Source organism: Cannabis sativa, chromosome 1, assembly GCF_029168945.1.
Source record: "Cannabis sativa cultivar Pink pepper isolate KNU-18-1 chromosome 1, ASM2916894v1, whole genome shotgun sequence".
NCBI classification, from domain to species: domain Eukaryota; kingdom Viridiplantae; phylum Streptophyta; class Magnoliopsida; order Rosales; family Cannabaceae; genus Cannabis; species Cannabis sativa.
This window is the reverse complement of record NC_083601.1, coordinates 44,077,657-44,097,801: the sequence shown is the minus strand read 5'-3', so window position 1 is coordinate 44,097,801 and position 20,145 is coordinate 44,077,657. Positions and strand designations below refer to the sequence as shown.

Below are 20,145 nucleotides of genomic sequence, written 5' to 3'. Positions count from 1 at the left end.
TACTCCAAATTTTATTGTGCCTAAATTAGTTTGAGGTTGGATGAGGATATACTATTAGTATATCAATACAATACAACAATATTATTCTCGTGTTTGTCATTAGATTATTGTTGTTTGTTTCTTTTATTGGGTGAGTTGTGGCCAATATTGTTATTATAAAATGGTTGTTTTATGTGTCGAGCTTAAACTATTATGTTCCCAGCTTTGAATTTAATTACATAATGATTTTTCAAATATTCATGTGTTTATTTTTAAAGATAAATATAAAATTTTCAATTGCTACAAATTTTAAATAAAAAAAATGTCTTCAACTGAACATATTTTGGTTAAAATAACAAACGTAGAAGTAATACTAATGCAAATTAGTCTTATTTCTCTCTTTATCTTTCTCTTTTTTCGGGTAGGGATCTCTCTCGTTTTTTATTTCTTTTTTTGATCGATAGAAAAGTAGGAAAGATAAAGAAAGGAAATCTCATCATAAATTTATTAATATTTGGCAATAATTAATATTGAGAAAAATCATATACTCTAAAACTAAAAGCCACAACAAAACTATTATATTAATTTAACTTTCTTTTTTTTTTAGCACACTTGTGACTCGTCAGCTTGCATCAAGAAAAGTATTAAGCCGAAATCCTAGCTCAAAGAGAAAATGAAAAGCGTGTTTATTGATAAATAGCATATTATTAATACATGTTTTCTAATAATATAACACCTGCATAATATTAATATACCAATTTTGCGGCCGTTTCTTTTATTTTTATTTTTTTAAAATTGATTTAGTGTTCACATGGGCCATTATGTATTTACCAATTACCAACTGAAAATAGTACTGTTAGTTAGTCTTTGTAGTTTGATCTTAAAAAAATGGAAAAAATGAAAAGATCAAATCTTTGATATTTGATAAATTTTAGCCAATACATAGAGTTGACCCACTTTCAAGCTTTCCACTATAATACTATATATATATATTATTGAGATTTCTCTAAAGACTGAAACATTTTGAGGTAATAAGTTCTTTTTTAGGTATAATATAATTAATTAATATGGTCTCATTGTCAATGTCAACGTATACGTAACGTCCATGCTCAAATGTAAAAAAGTTCTTGTGACTTCTATGAAAAAATTACTGTTTTTCGAAAAAAAGAAAAGAAAAGAAAGAAGGTAAAATAAAAAAAGAGAAAAGGGTAGAAAAAAAATTAAGAAAAAGACAAAAACATGATAAAGTCAAAATACCAAGTCGGTCAAAGAAGCGTTCCCATATTGCAGGCTGTAGGCGGCAGCCATTCGTGAATTGAGATTGGTTGTTGCTATTAAATTTAATTTTATTAAAAGAAAATTCAGCAAAAAAAAAAAACAATTTAAATATAATTAAAGAAAAAGAAAAATCAGAATATGAAAATGCGTCAAGCTCGACGTACTTTTTGGCTACGTAGAAAAAGTCGAAAAACTATATGTGGAAGATGGTCTAGTTCAGACTTGGAACTTTGTCCGTACAAAACGAGTCGTTTTGATCATTTACAAATATGAAGAATTGATGAGATTTGGATAGTTGGGTTGGGTTGGGTTGGGTTGGTTTGGGTTGGATTGGGCATGACCTGCATGAACCTCTCCTCCTCAGTCAAACCGAACACGTCATAGGCAAACATGTGGGACCCACTGCCACGCGTACAAACGATAGCAGGTCAAACCTACTTAGTTTACTAACATTGGACCCTAATCGGGTGGGGCCCATTAAGTTGATGACCCGAGATACCAACTCCATCTTCTCGGGTATGAGTATCTACCCACCTTCTTGTAATATCTCCTTTGTCCTATTCGGTTTTTCTTTTTTAATTAAAAATAATAATAATTATGATTAATTATTCGTATTATATTAATTGGAAACTTTATGCATAATAATCGACATTAATTGGCCCTACGATACACAAGCTCAGAATATTAGTAGGCATGAGTTGTTTCATGTTTGTGGAAGAATCTTGTAATAAACGGATTATTAATATGATTTATAATTTATTTTTATTATTATTTTTTATCTTTAGGTAAGCTAATTAATTTTTGTAATGAATTGCCAATTATTATATTATATAAATATTGATTTATTATATATGGATACACCCATTTATGTAATTATTATAGTATGAAGGCTATATATATAATTAATAATTTATATTATTTAAATCGATATTGAATATTTGTGTAATGAATTTAAATACTATATATTAGTTGTTTATTAGTAAGGCAGCAATAATGTGTAAAACCCTGCTTTCAATTTTTACATACATTTTGGTAACATTTGACGTACGGATAATTTTCATTAAAAGTAGTTATATACATCTAAATATTATACATTTATTATACAAAGATATTTAATAAATATTAGTTATTTATATTTTTTAAAGGAGATTATATTATTTTTAATTACATAGTTAAAATTAATTATTTATTATTATATATAAAAAATACTAGTAATAACTCCACGTGTAAAATATATATTATATAATTAAAAAAAAAATTCACTAATTCCTAATATCTTATTTGGCAAAATAATTAGTAATTATATTTTTTAATAGTTAATGTTTAATATGAAATTTTTTTAGTAATTACACAGTGCAATTATATTCAATTCTCATGGGAGGTCATGAGAATTGAAAAGTGTAATTGGAACCATTTAATTACTTCCAATTATACAATTACAGTGTAATTACATCGTCAGACAAACATGCCAAATTGTATAATTATCTCAAATTACACACAAATTCAATTACATTTTGACTTTCTAAACGTACCCTAAATTAGTTTGGCAATAAGTAAAACTAAATTTGGGAAAGAAAAAAACAAAAAAGTAAAACTCAAATATACTACGTACGTACTTATAAATCCAACAAAAGATTAGTTCCACCATTTTAGTTCTTATAATTGGTGTAGTGTAAAATAAATTATATATAAGTTGGAAGTATAAGGTTCGTTTGGTATGCCGTTTTACACTATATTGTATAACTCAAATATACTATGTTCGTACTTATAAATCCAACAAAAATTAGTTTCACCATTTTAGTTCTTATAATTGGTGTGTAAAATAAATTACATATTAGTTGAAAGTATACGGTTCGTCTGGTACACTGTATTGTATTATGTAATATTATATTAAAATATATTTTATACATAATAAAAAAGTCATACATATCTACAATCATCGCAATAGATTAGATTCGATGAGTTCGATGACTATAATTAATTAAACGAACTAAGAAATATATTTTTGGTGAATAAATAATTCAAATTACTCAATGTAGTCGACGTACATGCCATGCCCTGCCTCAATCGTAATTTACGTGTACATACACTAATCTCTATGTTTAAAATGTTGGCATTATTCGTAAATCAAAATATTCTCTTAAAAATTGTATGTCATGTTGTGTTAAATTAATTTAAATTTTACACGTCAATTAATTTTCTATTTATTAAAAATTTAACTATTTATACAGTTTTTTTCTTTAAAATACTTAAATTAATTGATGTGTCACAATGAGATTAGTTTAATACACTATGAATTATGAAACACAATATTTTAACAGAAAATTCATCAATAAGGAATCTATTTTTTTAACGTTCAGAAGCGGATTTTTCTTAAAAATAATAAACTAATAAAAATTATACACGGGTAGGGAAAAAAAGTTGGAATATATATCAAAAATTAAAAGTTCCTGTATAAATTTTGTATATATAAAAAAATATATTAAATATATGTTATGTACCAACACTGTTTTTACACACTGATGCTGGATATATATTATGCACGCTGAAAATAAAACACTATAAAGCCATCAATTTTGGTGACTATATATATACTGAATTATTAAATTATTAATTGATAATTTTTTTTTCCAGAGTTACAAAAACTAAAACTTAAAAAATAAATATGTAATAAAACTTTTTTTTTTTGGACAATCTTGAAAGAGAGTATTGGCAAAAAAAAATATTATTTTGATATAATTAATTTGAAATTATAAATTAATTGATGGTTAACGTTTTATAAAGATGAAAATTAATTAAATTAATTTCACGTTAAATACGTGCAAGTTTTAAATATAGTTATTTTGAGTGAAAATAATCTGAAACAGTCAATTTTTGGGGCATTTTTTTTTTCTTGATTAGATATAACACATTATTTACTCTCTTTGAGCAAAATGCTATATATTTTTCTGTAAATAGATACTGTAATTAGTTAAAAATATTCACATTAATCGCAAGCACTTATAGTCGACGTGTCACGTATCAAGACACGTAGCGATGATGTTAAATTTGCATCATTAATTTTCTTATTATTGCAAGAAAATAAATAGATTAATCCCTTGCAAAATAAAAAATAAATAAATAAATAAATCAAAAGAAAGTCACTACGATTAATTTGAAAGTGACTTCGTAATTATAGACCTACTTTTATTTTGAGGTGCTTAACTCAAGTTAATTAAAGATATGATACGTGTTTAATTAATCAAATCTACGAATTATAAGATATAAATTAGGAGAGGGGAAGAAAAACCCTGCTTCTAAGGGAAGAGTAATTTATTTAGTCCCACCACCGTCTCATTTTTCATATCTAACCACTCCATATTTATATATATATATATATATATATATATATATTTTTGTATGTATATATATTATAGGTTAAAATATATTGACTTTATTGTCTCTCAAAACTTGGAAGTTAGAATGAGTTTGTTTAACCATCCGCTTAACGTGTCAAAACATAACTATCCAAGTCACTATCAGCCTTTATGATCACACTCATACAAATGTATTTATATATTTATATATATATATATAAATATCTTTAACCATCATTTCTCTAATGATCTCTTTATATAATTCGGCACTCTTCTTTATATTATTTATTATATATTTGTATATATATGAAGCAGTCGTGTAATAATAAGAACTGGATTAAGACTAATATTAACACAACTATATTAGCTTATTATTAATACATTAACACATGATTAATAATGTCCCCACTTGGCTTATTATGATCTTAATAAAATATTAGTCCTTTTTTCTTTTATTAATTGTGATTCAGTTCTTTTTGTATTTTGCATTGACTGTTAATAGAGACGTAATTGCAATAGGAACTATTCAAAGGGAAAATCAACTAGGACTTAATTATAAACTCCAAAAACGAATAATAATTCTAAAAAAAAATAAAAATATATAAATGGCCACGTACGAACAATTCTAATAGTTAAACTTTCAAATTTTGCGTTCTAACAAATGGAGACATGCATGGACCACATTAATCAAAACACGCGCAATCCTTAACTCATTCATAGTCGTATTACAGAGGTTAAATTAAATAAAATAAGCAGTAAAAAAAAAAAGGACAAAACAGATAGATCTAATTTTCTAGATTTTTTTGGTAAACAAAATATGTTCTTCCCAAAATTATTATTATTATAGTTTTTATACATAAAAATTAATATTATTATTTGTGATGAAGTGTTGGTGTGGTGTATGTATATAGCCATGTGCAATGGTAGTTTAATAATTTCTATTACATATCTTATCGTCTCTTTCACTTTGCTTTTCCTCTAACTTATTAAGAGGACTAAATTTTATTAGTGGCTCCCCACTTTTTTTTTGGTGTTCTCTCTCAGCTAAATTATTTCCAATTCCTAATCCATTTTGATCTATCACCAATAACCACCATGATTAGGTAATTAAAAAGTTTAGCATGTGGAAATGTGCATCTTTTATTACTTTTATAGTAGAAAATAAAAAATATGCATGCGTGTTTGTTGGATTGGATATGGCATAGAAATTACTCAACACACTCTGTTAATTTATTTTCCTATACTTATTTAATCCTCTTAACTTGGAGACTATTTAAACAATTACATTTTTTTCTTAAAAAAAAAATAAAAATAAAACTAAATAATTAATCTAGACGCTTATTTTTTTTTTTAATTATATCCAATCCAATTGTAATATAATATTAATTACTGATCATCCAATCCAATATTTAAAATTGATTTCTCGTCCCAATTATTTGTGTATTTCTTCTCTTTCATGAAAATAGTACTAAAAACTACATATATTTGTACGGGAATTTTTTTATCATTTTCTTATAAAAAAAAAAAAAAAGGAAAAAAGATATGGTGGACAGGCCAACATTTTCTTCTCGTTTCAAACTCTGACTTGGTCCCTGATCGAGTCCACACATTTATAGTCATTATAATTATCTCTCCTTTTCTTAGGTACTTTCCATGGCTAGCTATATTATTATATACTCGATCTCCATGACCATGCATGTATATACTTTTTTTTTTTATATATATTTATAGAATGCTAATCAGAAAATTATAGAAGAAAAAATATGATGTTGACTTTATTTGACTACAAATTAGTAACGATTTCGATATCTTTCATGGAGTTTGGTTAGGACCAATTATAACCATGTTCAATTTAAGGCGATTCTTAATAATTATATAATTTCTATAATATAAATATGAAGGGAAAAAAATAAATTGTTCTAAAAATCAAGGGATTGTTTTTCTAATTCTTCTTATAAAATTCTTAGGAAGATTGTTTAAGAGTGTGTGACTAGGTTGAATGTGGAGGGCGGTCTTCAATTGACCAAACGAAATTGTGATTTGCCTATAATTAATTTGATAGGTTAATTTTGGTAGGAAAGGAAGAATATATAATACTTGCACAAACGTACTTAACAAGGCATTTTACTATACTTAATCCAAACGAAGACTTCAACCCACAATATAAATGACCATATATTTCTGCTCTAATCCCTGAATGATAATTTGTTTCTTATTTTATTTTATTATTATTTATTTATTTAACTTTTTTTATTAGCTTTGTAATTGTTTGTGTCCAACTTTTCCTTAGGAATAACTATGCATGCATGTGGACACGATTTTGTCATGGGTATGCCAATATTATATATGGCATAAAATTATTACTACTAATTATTAGGGATTTTTTTATTTTTACACTTCAAAATAATTATTACTTCTATTGCAACAAAAAATCGTACAGAAAATCCTATTGCAACTAGCGCTGCAATCACTTTACAAACTCAAACCGTAAATTTAAAAAAAAAAAAAAGTTTAAAAAAATAATATATGAAATAATTCCCCCTTATCATTATTACGTTTAGTTTTATAAATTAAAGTCCGTGATACTATTAATTACAAACGCCTTGTAATACTTTTTTCATAATGACAGAATATTGGAAGCATCAATACCCTTAATTTCAAATTGATCATCATCACCAACATTTTCAATGTTCAATATGCTTAGATTCCAATGTACACTTTCATACATACCAAAAAGGAGCAAAAGCAAAAGGTGACATAATAACTAGGAGATTATCACCACCATATAAAAATAATAATAAATAATAATTGCAACAAACCGATATTTCCTCACTATATCAAAGTTTAGTATGTTTACCACATAAATATTTGGGTCTAAATATTTTATATTTTCAATTTCATACACTTATATATTTTATATATCGCATATTATTTTAATATTTTATGTTATATTTTTATTAATTTTGAGATAAATACTATTTTGGATCTTGTATTTTGCAAAAATTATTAATTAGACCATTTGTTTTGTAAAATAACAAAACAGACCCTATATTTTCCAAAACAGTAAAAATAGGACCATGAGCTTAAATTTTAACAATTTTATTTTCTAATATAACTTAATTAAGATAGTTTCTAACACTAATAGATACAGAAAATGTAACCAGTTTTGTCACAACATCTCTAGAGCAGATTATACTATTAAGTTTTATTTTGACAAAAAATCAGGTCTTATTTGTACAATTTTAGAAAATATAATTTATATTATCATTTAACAAATAGAGGGTCCAATTAGTAACTCTTACGAAACATAAAGTCTAAAATGGTATTTACCCTTAATTTTTGTTATTACGAGTCTATTCCTATTCAAACAAAGAAGTATTTGCAGCATAAATTATATTTAATATATTTAATTTTATACACTTGTCTTTTTTTTAGCAATTAGCAAATTAAATATCTAAATATCATAAAAAAAATAGTATATAAGTGTAATTTATTTCAAAATAGCATATACTGTTTGTCTCAAAATAGTATATAGTATATTAGTGTAAATTTAGGTACTTAAATCTTAAAAAAAAAAAAAAAACAAATAGCATGCATTAAATCGAAAATTTTAAGTAATTATGTTGAAAATACCTTTTTTTTTTAATAAAATCTAACAAATTAATAGTGACAGAAATAATTAAAATGTAACTCACTTTAATTTGTTGAAAAAAAACATGTAGCATATAAGTATATCAAATAAAAAATATAAAATATTTATGCCGCAAAATTGTAAAAATGTTAAGATCTAATATATATTTAAATAATAACAATCAATAATATATATTTATATATAGTCTACAATCAAATTAAGGTAGAAAATAAAAGATATAATTATAGTAATTAAAAATTATAGATTTGTTTAAATAATTTGCATAAAGAACTAATTTTTATAATGTAGTATCTTATATGTTTACTTTTTTTATTATAATATTCATATTATTTTGAAAGTTCTTATATGTTTACTATAATTATTTCAACTATAAGTTTTTCAAATAAACATAAAATTGCGAATCAGAAAAGAATTATTATAAAATATTTTTGAAATATTAATTAAAAAGATTAATTTTTTCTATGGGATTATTTCACAAATATACAAAAACAACAAAAAAAAAATTATAAAAATACGATTGTATAAAATTTTAAATATTTTTACGATTTGTATGATTTTATTTACAGAAAATTCGGTCTTTTTATGTTGTACTCTTATTAATTTTTTGTTATCTGTGTATTATATTTTGTTTGTGTTTGGATATTATTTTCTTTTTCTTGTTACCTTTATGTAGTTTTTTTGTTGTTTTTATAAAACCGTACAAATGTAAAAAAAAAAAAAAAATTAAACGTAAAAATATAATTTATTTTACAAAAATAATATTTTATGTAATTATTTTTTGAGAAAATTATATTGTATACCCACTTTATTTTATATGTTTTAATTTTTACTTTTAATTTCATATTTTTTAAGATATACCCACTTTATAGATGATATTCCTATTATATCCTTTAAATTAATAAAAATTATGTGTTAGACTTAAGTAGATAGTGATGATATTGGGCAACCTACTCAAAGTGGATACATTTAAATGAAATATAATAAAAAAAAAGCATTTTTAATTGGTGGATACAAAATAACTTTAAAAGAATATACCGAGCAATGTTGTTATTTCCATACAGAAAAAAAATGTTGTTTTTTAATTTTACCCCAGTAAAAGATATTGTTTCATACATGGGAACAATTAAACTATAACTATCACTTTGCAACACCCGCCCACACAAATTTAAATCTCTGGCGAAGGGCCACAAGACCAACTACCACTATTTTATTATTATTATTATTATTATTATTATTATTATTATTATTATTATTATTATTACTAAGTGGTGAATCTCACCATTCAAATAGCATTGAAATCAGTTTCAAAAAAAAAAAAAAAAAAAGCATTTAAAGATTTTATGACTTTTTTATATGGTTTACTGAACAAATAGTATAAATCAAATAAAAACATAATAACTGGTAGGGAAGTAATAAACGGTATCGAAGAGGTGGTAGATGAAAGCAATTTAGACTCAAAAGCCCAATAAGTAAGTCTGGACCAAAGCCACAGCAACATTTACAAAAATACGACTTTCGGGATTTCATGTTTAAAAGAATACGCATATGCAATCCAATAATTTCTCAAAAACAATAGGGAGAGAAAAATCTTCTTCTTCTTTTCCTTTGAAGTTCAAAGAACTAATTTTATATTTTTAAAAAGGTGGTTAAATTATTGTACTTTGTAAATTAAGCACATTATTATATATATATATTTTAAAGTAAATCAAATTATTAAAATTTCATGTTTTTGTGTTTTATGGTATGTGTGTGGACATTAATAACTATTTTTTTTTAATTTTATTTTGCGAAAACATTAATAACTATTATTATTTTGAGAATTGTGTGGATATTATTGTTTTTATTATATTAATATCTTCCAAACAAGTGTTATTGATCAAAAAGAAGTGTTATTAATAGTTATTTAATTGTTTAGTTCAGAATAATTTTGGTCTTTAATTATAAGTTGTTAATATAAGATAAATTAATCTATTTAGATAACATTTATCTTTTAGTAGAAATAATATATTTTTGTGAGTATAAATTGATACATATGGCTGATGGCTGTAGTTATAGGATGTGTTTTTGAGTAACTAAATTCAGGATTTCTTTAAAAAAAACAAAAATCAGGATATTGTATGATACATATGATTGTTTGTTTCGATATATAAATTTTTAAGAGGATTTTCAATTTGTGTTCAATATTTTTTACAAATGAGGCTTTACGATTAGTTAGTAATTTTTTTAAAAAATTATTTTTTTAAGTTATATAATAATCGATTCTTAATTACATATGATAATTAAGAAAAAAATAAGACAACAATAATATATGTTAACAATTCTTTATTTTTGATATATATATATATATATTTGAAATTGATGCGCAGTACCATTCACATTTATACCTTAATGAAAACTTAAAGTTACTTTAACTTGTAAGTAAATACTCTACCTAAATAATGAAACAAATGTAAACTAATAGTGATAATGTAAATTAATGAGCAATTAATACTCCAGTTCGTTAATTAGAGTGTATTATTGTAATTGTTATCATAACTAGAAGGCCACCCTCGCTAATATTTATTGTCCTCAATTTTTTGATAGTAAAACAAAATATTAAATAGATTAAACTATGACATATAAATTTGGAGAAATTAAAAAAAAAAAAATTGTATATAATCTTGCCTTAATTCTATTAATTTATGTGATTGTTGTTGTGTGTACATATAAACTAATTATAGTAGCTGTTGTTGTGTGTACATGTGTTGTTCAGCAATTTTTTGACAATTTCTAGAGAGTGCAGATTAGTTTTGACTGTTTATTTTTTGTTAATTTTCTATAGATTTTAATTAATTGCTACTTTTTCCTTTCCTAAAATCGAAAACTTGATATTTTCTCATATGGCACTAATAAATTTACAAATAGCAAAAATGATGGTAAAATTAGTCTATTTTGAATTGTATGTATTCTTAAAATGTGAATTAGAAAATAAGAACAATCTTATCTTGATAAAGTTAGGAGAGGAGAGAGCCAGAGAGGTCGTGTAGATTGTAGAGTGTAGACACCCTTGAGTCAGTGTGGTATGTCCAGGTGTTTACGCATCCTAAAAATTTAGAATCACAAATCAAAATTAGCTTTCAAAGCCAACTGTCCTTCCATTAATCATTTCTTTTATATTTGAGTGATACTAATTAGGACAGGAGTAAAACATATAATATCACATCAACAATTATAAATTAATTTCCTTTCAATATGGTATGTGTGGATGTATCTGAATGACTAATTGTGTTTGGATACACAGAACACTATTATTCTTTACACTTGTTTCCATTCAAAAATTATCATATCAGGAAAATAAAAAGAAAATAGTACTGATAGAAAATTACTAAAAGACATTATTATTGATATGGAGAGCTAAAATGTTTGATCCCAATGAGGGTTGAGGGTTATGATATGAATAGGGAATGAAAAGAAAGAAAATCAAATCAAATCAAATAAAATAAAATTTGAAATGCGTTGTTGAGGTTCAACACCACCAAAATTTGAAGGTATTACACAGAGTCACACCGCATGCCCCCACTCACTAGTCACTTCTTCATCTGATCCCCTCTTCTTTTGTGGCCCTTCTCTTCCTATATATTTATTTATATATAAACTCACTCATTTCTTTCATTCAAAAAATTTAAACTTTTCTGAAAAGTTGTCGGTAACTCACTCATGTAACTCCATATTCTAATTAATAAAGTTTGTATATGTTCTATCTATATATAAACTGAATTTTTTTGACTCAATATTCACTCTACTTCTAATTATTACTACTAATAATAAATAAAGTGTGTGCATCGTACCTTGTTTTTTTGCCATTATTCAATTAAAAATTTGAAGCTACATCTCTAGTTATTGTAAATTTGAATTTAATATGTATTTTTTTTTAAAAAAAATAATTTAAATTAGTTTCAGATTTACTTACTTGTATTATTTTGTCTTCAAAATAGCTCATTAAAAATTTAATTTATTTTATCTCAAATTTTTATATTACACCATATATAAATTTTTTATATTTTATCTTTATATCATTTTTTTTGAAACAAAATCTTTATATCATTTAAATGTTAATTATATTTTAAATATTATTTATTTTATTAAATGACATAATATAAGAGAGAAAGATAAAAAACCACTAAAATGAAAGTACACAAACAAATAATAATAAAATATCTATTCTATAGCTTTAACATAATTTTTGTGTTTCTATCGTGTTAACTTTAACAGAATATTTTTTATCAATTTTATAATATTATTATATATATTCAAAAATAAAAACTTATATATAAAATATTTAAAATATTATTAATATTTTTAATTATATTTTTAAATTTATTGATTTAATTTAAAATTAAAATAAAAAAAAATTATCTTCTATACAATAAAAGTACCTGCTAGAAAATGTAATTTTCTATCTTCTATACAATAGGATATTTGTCTTGTGGTCACCATATGACAAACTTTTTTTATGCCCTACCTAGGTTGACATTGTTAAAACGTGCCTTACACCATATAATTGAGCATGTATGTAATTACATTCAAATGACACACTAATATAGCAATAGTTAAAAAAAAATTCTTAAGAATTAAAATCTCAAACTCTATTTCAAAAATTAAGAAAAAAATACATTACCTAGTTAAAAAAAATTACTATTACACTTAACATCACTTAATTGAACCTAGTTAAAAAAAATTAATTATATATGTATTGCACGTAACATCAACCTAATATATAAAGAAATACAAAGAAAATAAAGATATGCAATATAAAGCACTGATGTAAACCAACATTTAGCTATATTTCTTTAAAAATTCTTTATTTTCAACAAACTGATAGGGGTGCCCTTATGTAAAATAATTCATTTAAATTAAAAAAACATTATACAATTTTAAGTTATATTATATTTGTATGTGCTTAATAATAATTATCTACAAAATATTATTTTCACCAAATACACATTAATTCTAATAATAAAATATTATATTATATATTACAGTGGCCTTTTCATTTTAATAAAGTTGTATAGAGATTAACTTTTTTTTTTCTTAAAAAAGAGTAACTTTAGATTGTGGATAATGGTATATATAATTTTGTAAGTATAATTTATTATTTTTTTTAGTAAGGTTGTAAGTATAAACATTACAAAAATAAAAGTTATCATTAATGATAATTTTTTAGTCATAATATAAAGTTTTTGTGATTAGATGTGATTTTTAATTATAACAAAAAGTTACTTAAAATATATTATTTAGCTAGATACAAGTTGTCATTAAATTAATTTTAAAATAAATTAGACACAACAAATTATAATTTTTTTTAACTAATACTTTTAGCTATAAATTTTTTAGTCACAATATAGCAATAATAATTTATAATTAATTATAATTTTTTTATTTTTAGCTACAAATTTTATTTTTAGTAAAAAAATAATAAGATAAAATAAAAGAATTGTAGTGAGAAAAGAGATGAGGAAAGAGCAGCAAGATCCTAACTAAATGCCAAAAATATCAATTAAGAATTTAATTGTCAGCGTAGCTGCGTAAGTACTCTTCGGAGGTATTCTGTTAAATATATATTTTCCATCCTATTTTAACTGCCACACATTTTTGTGATATTGAAGGTCAACCATGGACTATTAATTTCTCATTAAATAACCACCAAATAGTAGCTACATCCAATCTACTTCATTAATTTAAAGTTTTCTTAAACTTTGGAAGCTCTTTTAGTAACCTAAAGTATCAATAAAATAACATAAAGTTCTTTTTTTTTTAAACAAAAAAAATAAAAGATTTTTTCCAAGCACTCTCTCTCATGTGTCCAAACTTATAATATAACTAAGATTGTTTACTTGTGAAATTAATTCTCATCTACGGTAATTTGTCCAATCATATATTAATACGGCGTCGTTGTCCTTCAATTGATTTTTTCTTTTATATGACGAACTTTTATCTTTAAAGTCTTAACTTTTTCTTCTTAAGTTTCAAATTTGGCGTGCCAAGTTGATGCGCCGACTATTTAATTTATCTATATTAATGAAAAAGGGTTTTCCGATCGATTTCTACTCTTTTTTTTTTTTTGTTAAATAACCCAATTTCCTAAACATATATTACTTACTTTATCCAAATTGAGTCAATGTAAATTCGCTATCTGTAACATTCAATCAATACTCTTCTGGAAACAATTGATTAATTATATGTAGCATTAAAAAAAGGCATTCAATTATCACTGTCACTTTTTTTTTTTCTTATATATATAAAATTCAAAAAACAAGAGAGTGAAAAAATGAACTGACCTCATGTGTGGCTCATATCGTGGCGGAGTCCACATAATAAACAGTTTGAACTTTGAACTTTGATGAGCCTAACTGGGTAATGTGATCCACAATTCACAAATAATCATTAATTATTGTAGGCCATCGTGATGATTGATGAGGCTCTTAACAGAGATATTCAATACAAATAATCTTAGTTTGAGTATTACAAGTCCTAAGTTGGATGAAGCCTAACCCCACTCTTATTACCAAATTAATAATCTTTTTCTTAAAAATGAAATTATAAAGTGAGTTATTTATATAAAAGATCATAAGACGAACACAAAAGCCACATGATTCTTTGCATGCGTGTGTGAAAACTGAAAAGAGCTAATAATGAAAATTGTGTAACTCTTTTTTTTTTTAAGTGAAGTGGGTTTATATTATTATTATTAGTGTGCTAATTAAACATTCTATAGTCTTACGCGTTGAATCATGATCAACACTACTTAAAACTTCAACCAAACAATCATTAGAACTGCTTACAAATTACATTGGTTACTGTTCCTAATCAAATGTTGAAGAAATTAAAGGCTATAGACAAAGCAAGGAAACAAAAATTAAAAATTAAATAAATATATTCTTAAACCTTTTTAGTTTTTTTTCCCCACTGTATGAAAATTCAAAGATCTTACATCATCCGAAGTTGAACATTTAATTTATAAATAAATAAATATTTATTTGTTTTATTGCAGAGGTAACTATCAATAATAATCAATATTATTAATTGGCTTCTATTGCTAGCCTAACTATTAAATATTATAATCTCGTCACTTAAAATAAAACATATAAATATAAATTTCGTACTGCGCCAAGATATCAATCATCTATATTTATTATATATGACTTTTTTGATATGTATTTGTGTTGCTAATAATCTTACACAGAACTATTCGACAAAGACAAACTCAATCTTTTCTTGATTATATATATAATTCCTATTATAAAAATCGAAGCTAAGGTGCTAAACAGCTAAGAGTGTTGGATAATGAAAAAAAAAAAAGCAATTTAAAAAATGATATGAAATATATATTTGTTTAAAAATGCATGTCCACAAAAGGTTCGTTTAATTAATATGTATGAACATACACTATATATGATTGATCATATCCTTAATATATATTGTCATATTGAGATAGTATTTAATATACAATTTTTGGATCTAATATATCATATATGGCCATGTACATTGTTTGTACGTGAATCTTTAGATAATTAAAGGCGTATGCATTTAAGTAGATATTATTTTCGGAATAATTAATTTTTATATATCTCATTTGCCAACCCAAAATATTAATTTATAGATGACATTATGGCAAATAAATTATAATGAGTTGTTTGTTATATAGACAAGTTGAACAAGTAAGTGGCTACTTCACCCAAAAATTAAATTAGACTATTGATTAGAAAGAAAAATATTATAAGAGCAAACCAAAGGCGGACATAATTACAATTTAAATAAAATATTAAGCATATTATTTAGGTATTAATTAGGTGAGCTTTTATTATGTGTAGGTTAATTTTGGTATATATACGGTTCTGTTATTGTACTTGGAAAATCCACTCCTATTTGTATATGTCGTATATGCTTTTTTTTTTCATATATATTTATTGAAATGATGTCGTATATGGTTAGATTGGTCATTTGGTTGGTACAACTTTTTTATTATTTCTTTTGGTTTTATTGTTAATGCATTAATTCCTCGATAAAATCAGTAACGCGTTCTTTATGTACTCAGTACTCGTACTAGTGTAACTAGTACAACCATATAGGTGGCTTTGCCTTTGGGCTATCCAAGCACGTGCGGTAGATTTTCTCGTGAAGCCACGTGTGGTTGACGTGTGAGTACAAATGATTCTAGACGCAAACCACACACGGATAAAATTTAAGAATTATTAAAAGTAAAAGGTTTGACTCGGGCTCACTTCTCAAACACCTTAATCACCGTAGGATGTGGATAATCGACGATCAGAAAACCATCACGGCGGTAAAATAAAAACTACGGGAGTTAAATACCACGTGGCAAAGATACAGAAATTAACAGTTGTAACTGACTCTTGTCGTAACCCCCAACGCAGAATCTTACCACCTCATTCTCCCACTCATTTTCACTTAGAAAAAAAAAATAAAAGGGGTCTTTCGCTAAGGACTTAACTGTAATTTGATCTAAAGACATAAATAAACGACGTCGTATGGGTTTTCGGCCGACGGTCCCACCGAATAGCCACTAGAAAATGAAACAGGACTGTGATCACAGTCAAATCAGTCGACGTTTCTGACCGTCGATATCTGAATAATCATCGTGTCTTCTGAGCATCAGATCTTTGATCTAACTCGAGTAGCCCCCACCTGACAAGACCTAAGCAGACCATGTGTATTATTTATGTGGTCTGTGATGGACAAGAATCAAAACCGCCTCGTTATTTTATCACGAACCCAAGAGCCGCATTAACACTTAAAAAATAATAATAAACTGCAACTTTAAATCCACTGCCTCATCATCTTCTTCAACCTCTAGCTTCGCTTTACTCTCAAACCTGAGATTTCATTTGAGAAAATTTTAATGTTTAAATAACAAAAAATCTCATATCCAAAATAAACTGGTAAATATCTGAAACCTTAAACTCTCGAAGCTCTGAAACTTGGCTAGTTAACCCCAATGGTGTCTCTTCAAGATTCGCATTCCGGGTCGACCCGGTTCCACCTGACCCGAAACTATTACATGGCGTCGCCAAGCTCGTCTACCAGAATTAACAGAAATACTGGCCGTTCGATGCGAACCATACGCTCCACCATCTTCCAAGAAGACCATAGCTGCTCCGAAGTCTCTCGCTGTGTTTCCGAGAATTTAACTGAATCCGTTATCGACATGAGGCTCGGCGAACTCGCTTCCCGGACTAACAAACCGGCCAAGTCTACATCGACTGAGGAGGAATTTCTCGAGCTTTCTCAGGCTTTCAGTGATTTTTCTGCCTGTAGCAGTGATATATCGGGCGAGTTGCAGAGACTCGCGTGCTTGCCGTCACCGGAAAACGTGCCAAAGAGTGAAACTGAGGATTCCCGAGCCGAGCCTGAACCATGCCAAGGGTTTCTACAGAGAGATACTTTCTCAACCGAGATAATTGAGAGCATATCTCCTGAAGATCTACAACCGACAGTCAAGATCTGCGTCGACGGTCTCCAATCAACTTCGATCGCCGTGAAACGCTCAGCTGCCGCAAAGCTCCGTCTATTAGCGAAGAATCGCTCCGACAACAGAGCCTTAATTGGTGAGTCCGGTGCGGTCCCTGCTCTGATTCCTCTCCTCCGGTGCAGCGACCCGTGGACTCAAGAACATGCTGTGACGGCCTTGCTGAACCTCTCTCTCCACGAAGAAAACAAAGCCCTAATCACCAATGCCGGAGCGATAAAATCTTTAGTCTACGTTCTCAAGACAGGTACAGAGACCTCGAAACAGAACGCGGCGTGTGCTCTGCTCAGTCTTGCCCTGGTAGAGGAGAACAAGACTTCAATCGGAGCTTGTGGCGCGATTCCTCCTCTGGTTTCGCTCTTGCTTAACGGTTCCACGAGAGGGAAGAAGGATGCACTAACAACACTATACAAGCTCTGCTCAGTGAAACAGAACAAGGAGAGAGCCGTAAGCGCCGGAGTGGTGAAGCCGTTAGTTGAGCTGGTAGCGGAGCAGGGAACGGGGTTAGCTGAGAAAGCGATGGTAGTTTTGAGTAGTTTGGCGGCGGTGGAAGAGGGAAAGGAGGCTATTGTGGAAGAGGGTGGGATTGCGGCTCTGGTTGAAGCGATCGAGGATGGTTCTGTTAAAGGGAAGGAATTTGCGGTGTTGACTTTGCTTCAACTTTGCGTTGACAGTGTTAGAAATAGAGGGCTTCTTGTCAGGGAATGTGGGATTCCTCCACTGGTGGCTCTTTCTCAGTCCGGTAGTGTTCGAGCTAAGCATAAGGTCAGTTAGCTATACTCAATTTTTCCCAGCTTTTAAATTCTATAATATTATTCTATTAGTGTGCCGTTTTATAGGCATTGTAATTGTTATGATACATTTGAGACTTGGAGTTAAATTTGTTAATGTTGTCAAATATTTGAACATTGCCATTTATATATTACATGATGTCATTTAATGTGATTTGGGTTTTGATTTTTAGTTTCAATTTTAATGGTGTTTATAACTTATTGTAGGCTGAAACTCTACTTGGGTATTTGAGAGAACCAAGGCAACAAGAAGCTGCCTCTTCTTCAAGTCCTTGAAAGAGGACGAAGGAGAATTAAACTTCATAATTTAGAGAGGAGATTATATACAGTGTGGTTGGTTGTTCATGTATATAGGGAAGTTGGCTTGTTCTCCCTTTTTTTTTTCTTTTTTCTTTCTTGGGTATTGATTTCCATAATTAATTGCATGTACAGTGTGTTTGAGAAACTAGGGAGAAGGATTGTAGGGGGGGAGAAGAATATAGGGGAAGTAAAATGACATTTTAGATGTATGATTAACTAAGTTTTGGTTCCTTTCCCCAACTTTTTTAATTTTTTTTTTTCTAGAGGTGGAATACATGTTTGGCTTGTGGGTTCTGGGTTGATGATATTTGGGTTATTGTCCTTGTGTTTTGTTTGGGCAAAACCCAATGTTGTTAAAAAAAGTAAAAAAAGTTCACTAATCATTTTGTTTTACTTAGTGAAATTAAAGATAGAAAATATTATGAAATGCTTGGTCTTGGAGCTTGTTCTTTCTTTCATCCCGTGCTTTAACTTTGCAGCCTTTGCAGCTTTTGAGGGTTTGTGTTCTGTCATATTGATATGGTATACTACACAATCTTACAAAAAAAGGGAAAGAAAATACTCGAACTTTATATTCCATTAGACCATTCTTTTCCAATTTCTTTAATTATTAGTGTTTTTTCCCAAGGTTCCTTCCTAGTTGGTCCTGGTGGTACTAAAAGTGTCTTTGTTTAGACAACTTGTAGTTGTAATAAGGTGGGTGGTGATACAGACTCGTGGTCTGTCCTCCAACTGATTCCCATGCCATCTTTACGCTTCTCTTAACAACGTGAAAGAAAATGAACTTTATACTTTGCTTAATGAAGCAGGGATAGATAGAAAGTATAGGAATTGAACCTAACTGAGTAGTGTTACTTTGACTATTTTTCACTGTCATTTATTTTGTGTTCAGTTCAGTTCTGACCCAAAAATAATAATAATATAAGATAGTTAAATATGGCATGACATAATAATAGTTGGATTGGATAGGAAGGCACAGGTACATATATAAAAATCCAAATATAATTAATTGAGATAGTCTAAAACGAAAGGAGTAGTAATGTTAATATAAGGAGGATCCAAATACTGGTATGGTAGTAGACCCTCCTCTAAATTAACATGCTTGTCTTGGGTGTAAAGTCGCCTCGGCCGGTGTGTTGTTCACTTGTTCTAGCCATTTCCACCACCTGTCGTACATGCATATATCTGGCAAAATCCACCAACCGATCTAACCCCACACACAAAAAAGAAAGAAATGTATATTTTTATTGATTTGTTATGAAT

General features: G+C 27.3%; 1 protein-coding gene across 1 annotated transcript; it reads left to right on the top strand.

Moving 5' to 3' along the window:
- The first annotated feature begins 17,020 nt into the window (after positions 1-17,020).
- LOC115707329 (U-box domain-containing protein 4) lies at positions 17,021-19,340 on the top strand. Its single transcript, XM_030635259.2, has 2 exons — positions 17,021-18,556; positions 18,790-19,340. Exons 1-2 carry the CDS (start codon positions 17,261-17,263, stop codon positions 18,856-18,858), a joined length of 1,365 nt encoding a protein of 454 aa, XP_030491119.1. The 5' UTR covers positions 17,021-17,260; the 3' UTR covers positions 18,859-19,340.
- The last annotated feature ends 805 nt before the right edge of the window (positions 19,341-20,145 follow it).

Coding starts and splice junctions, on each gene's coding strand:
- LOC115707329 (XM_030635259.2), top strand. CDS start 17,261: ATGGTGTCTCTTCAAGATTCGCATTCCGGGTCGACCCGGTTCCACCTG. Junction 18,557..18,789: donor GTGTTCGAGCTAAGCATAAG/GTCAGTTAGCTA, acceptor AACTTATTGTAG/GCTGAAACTCTACTTGGGTA.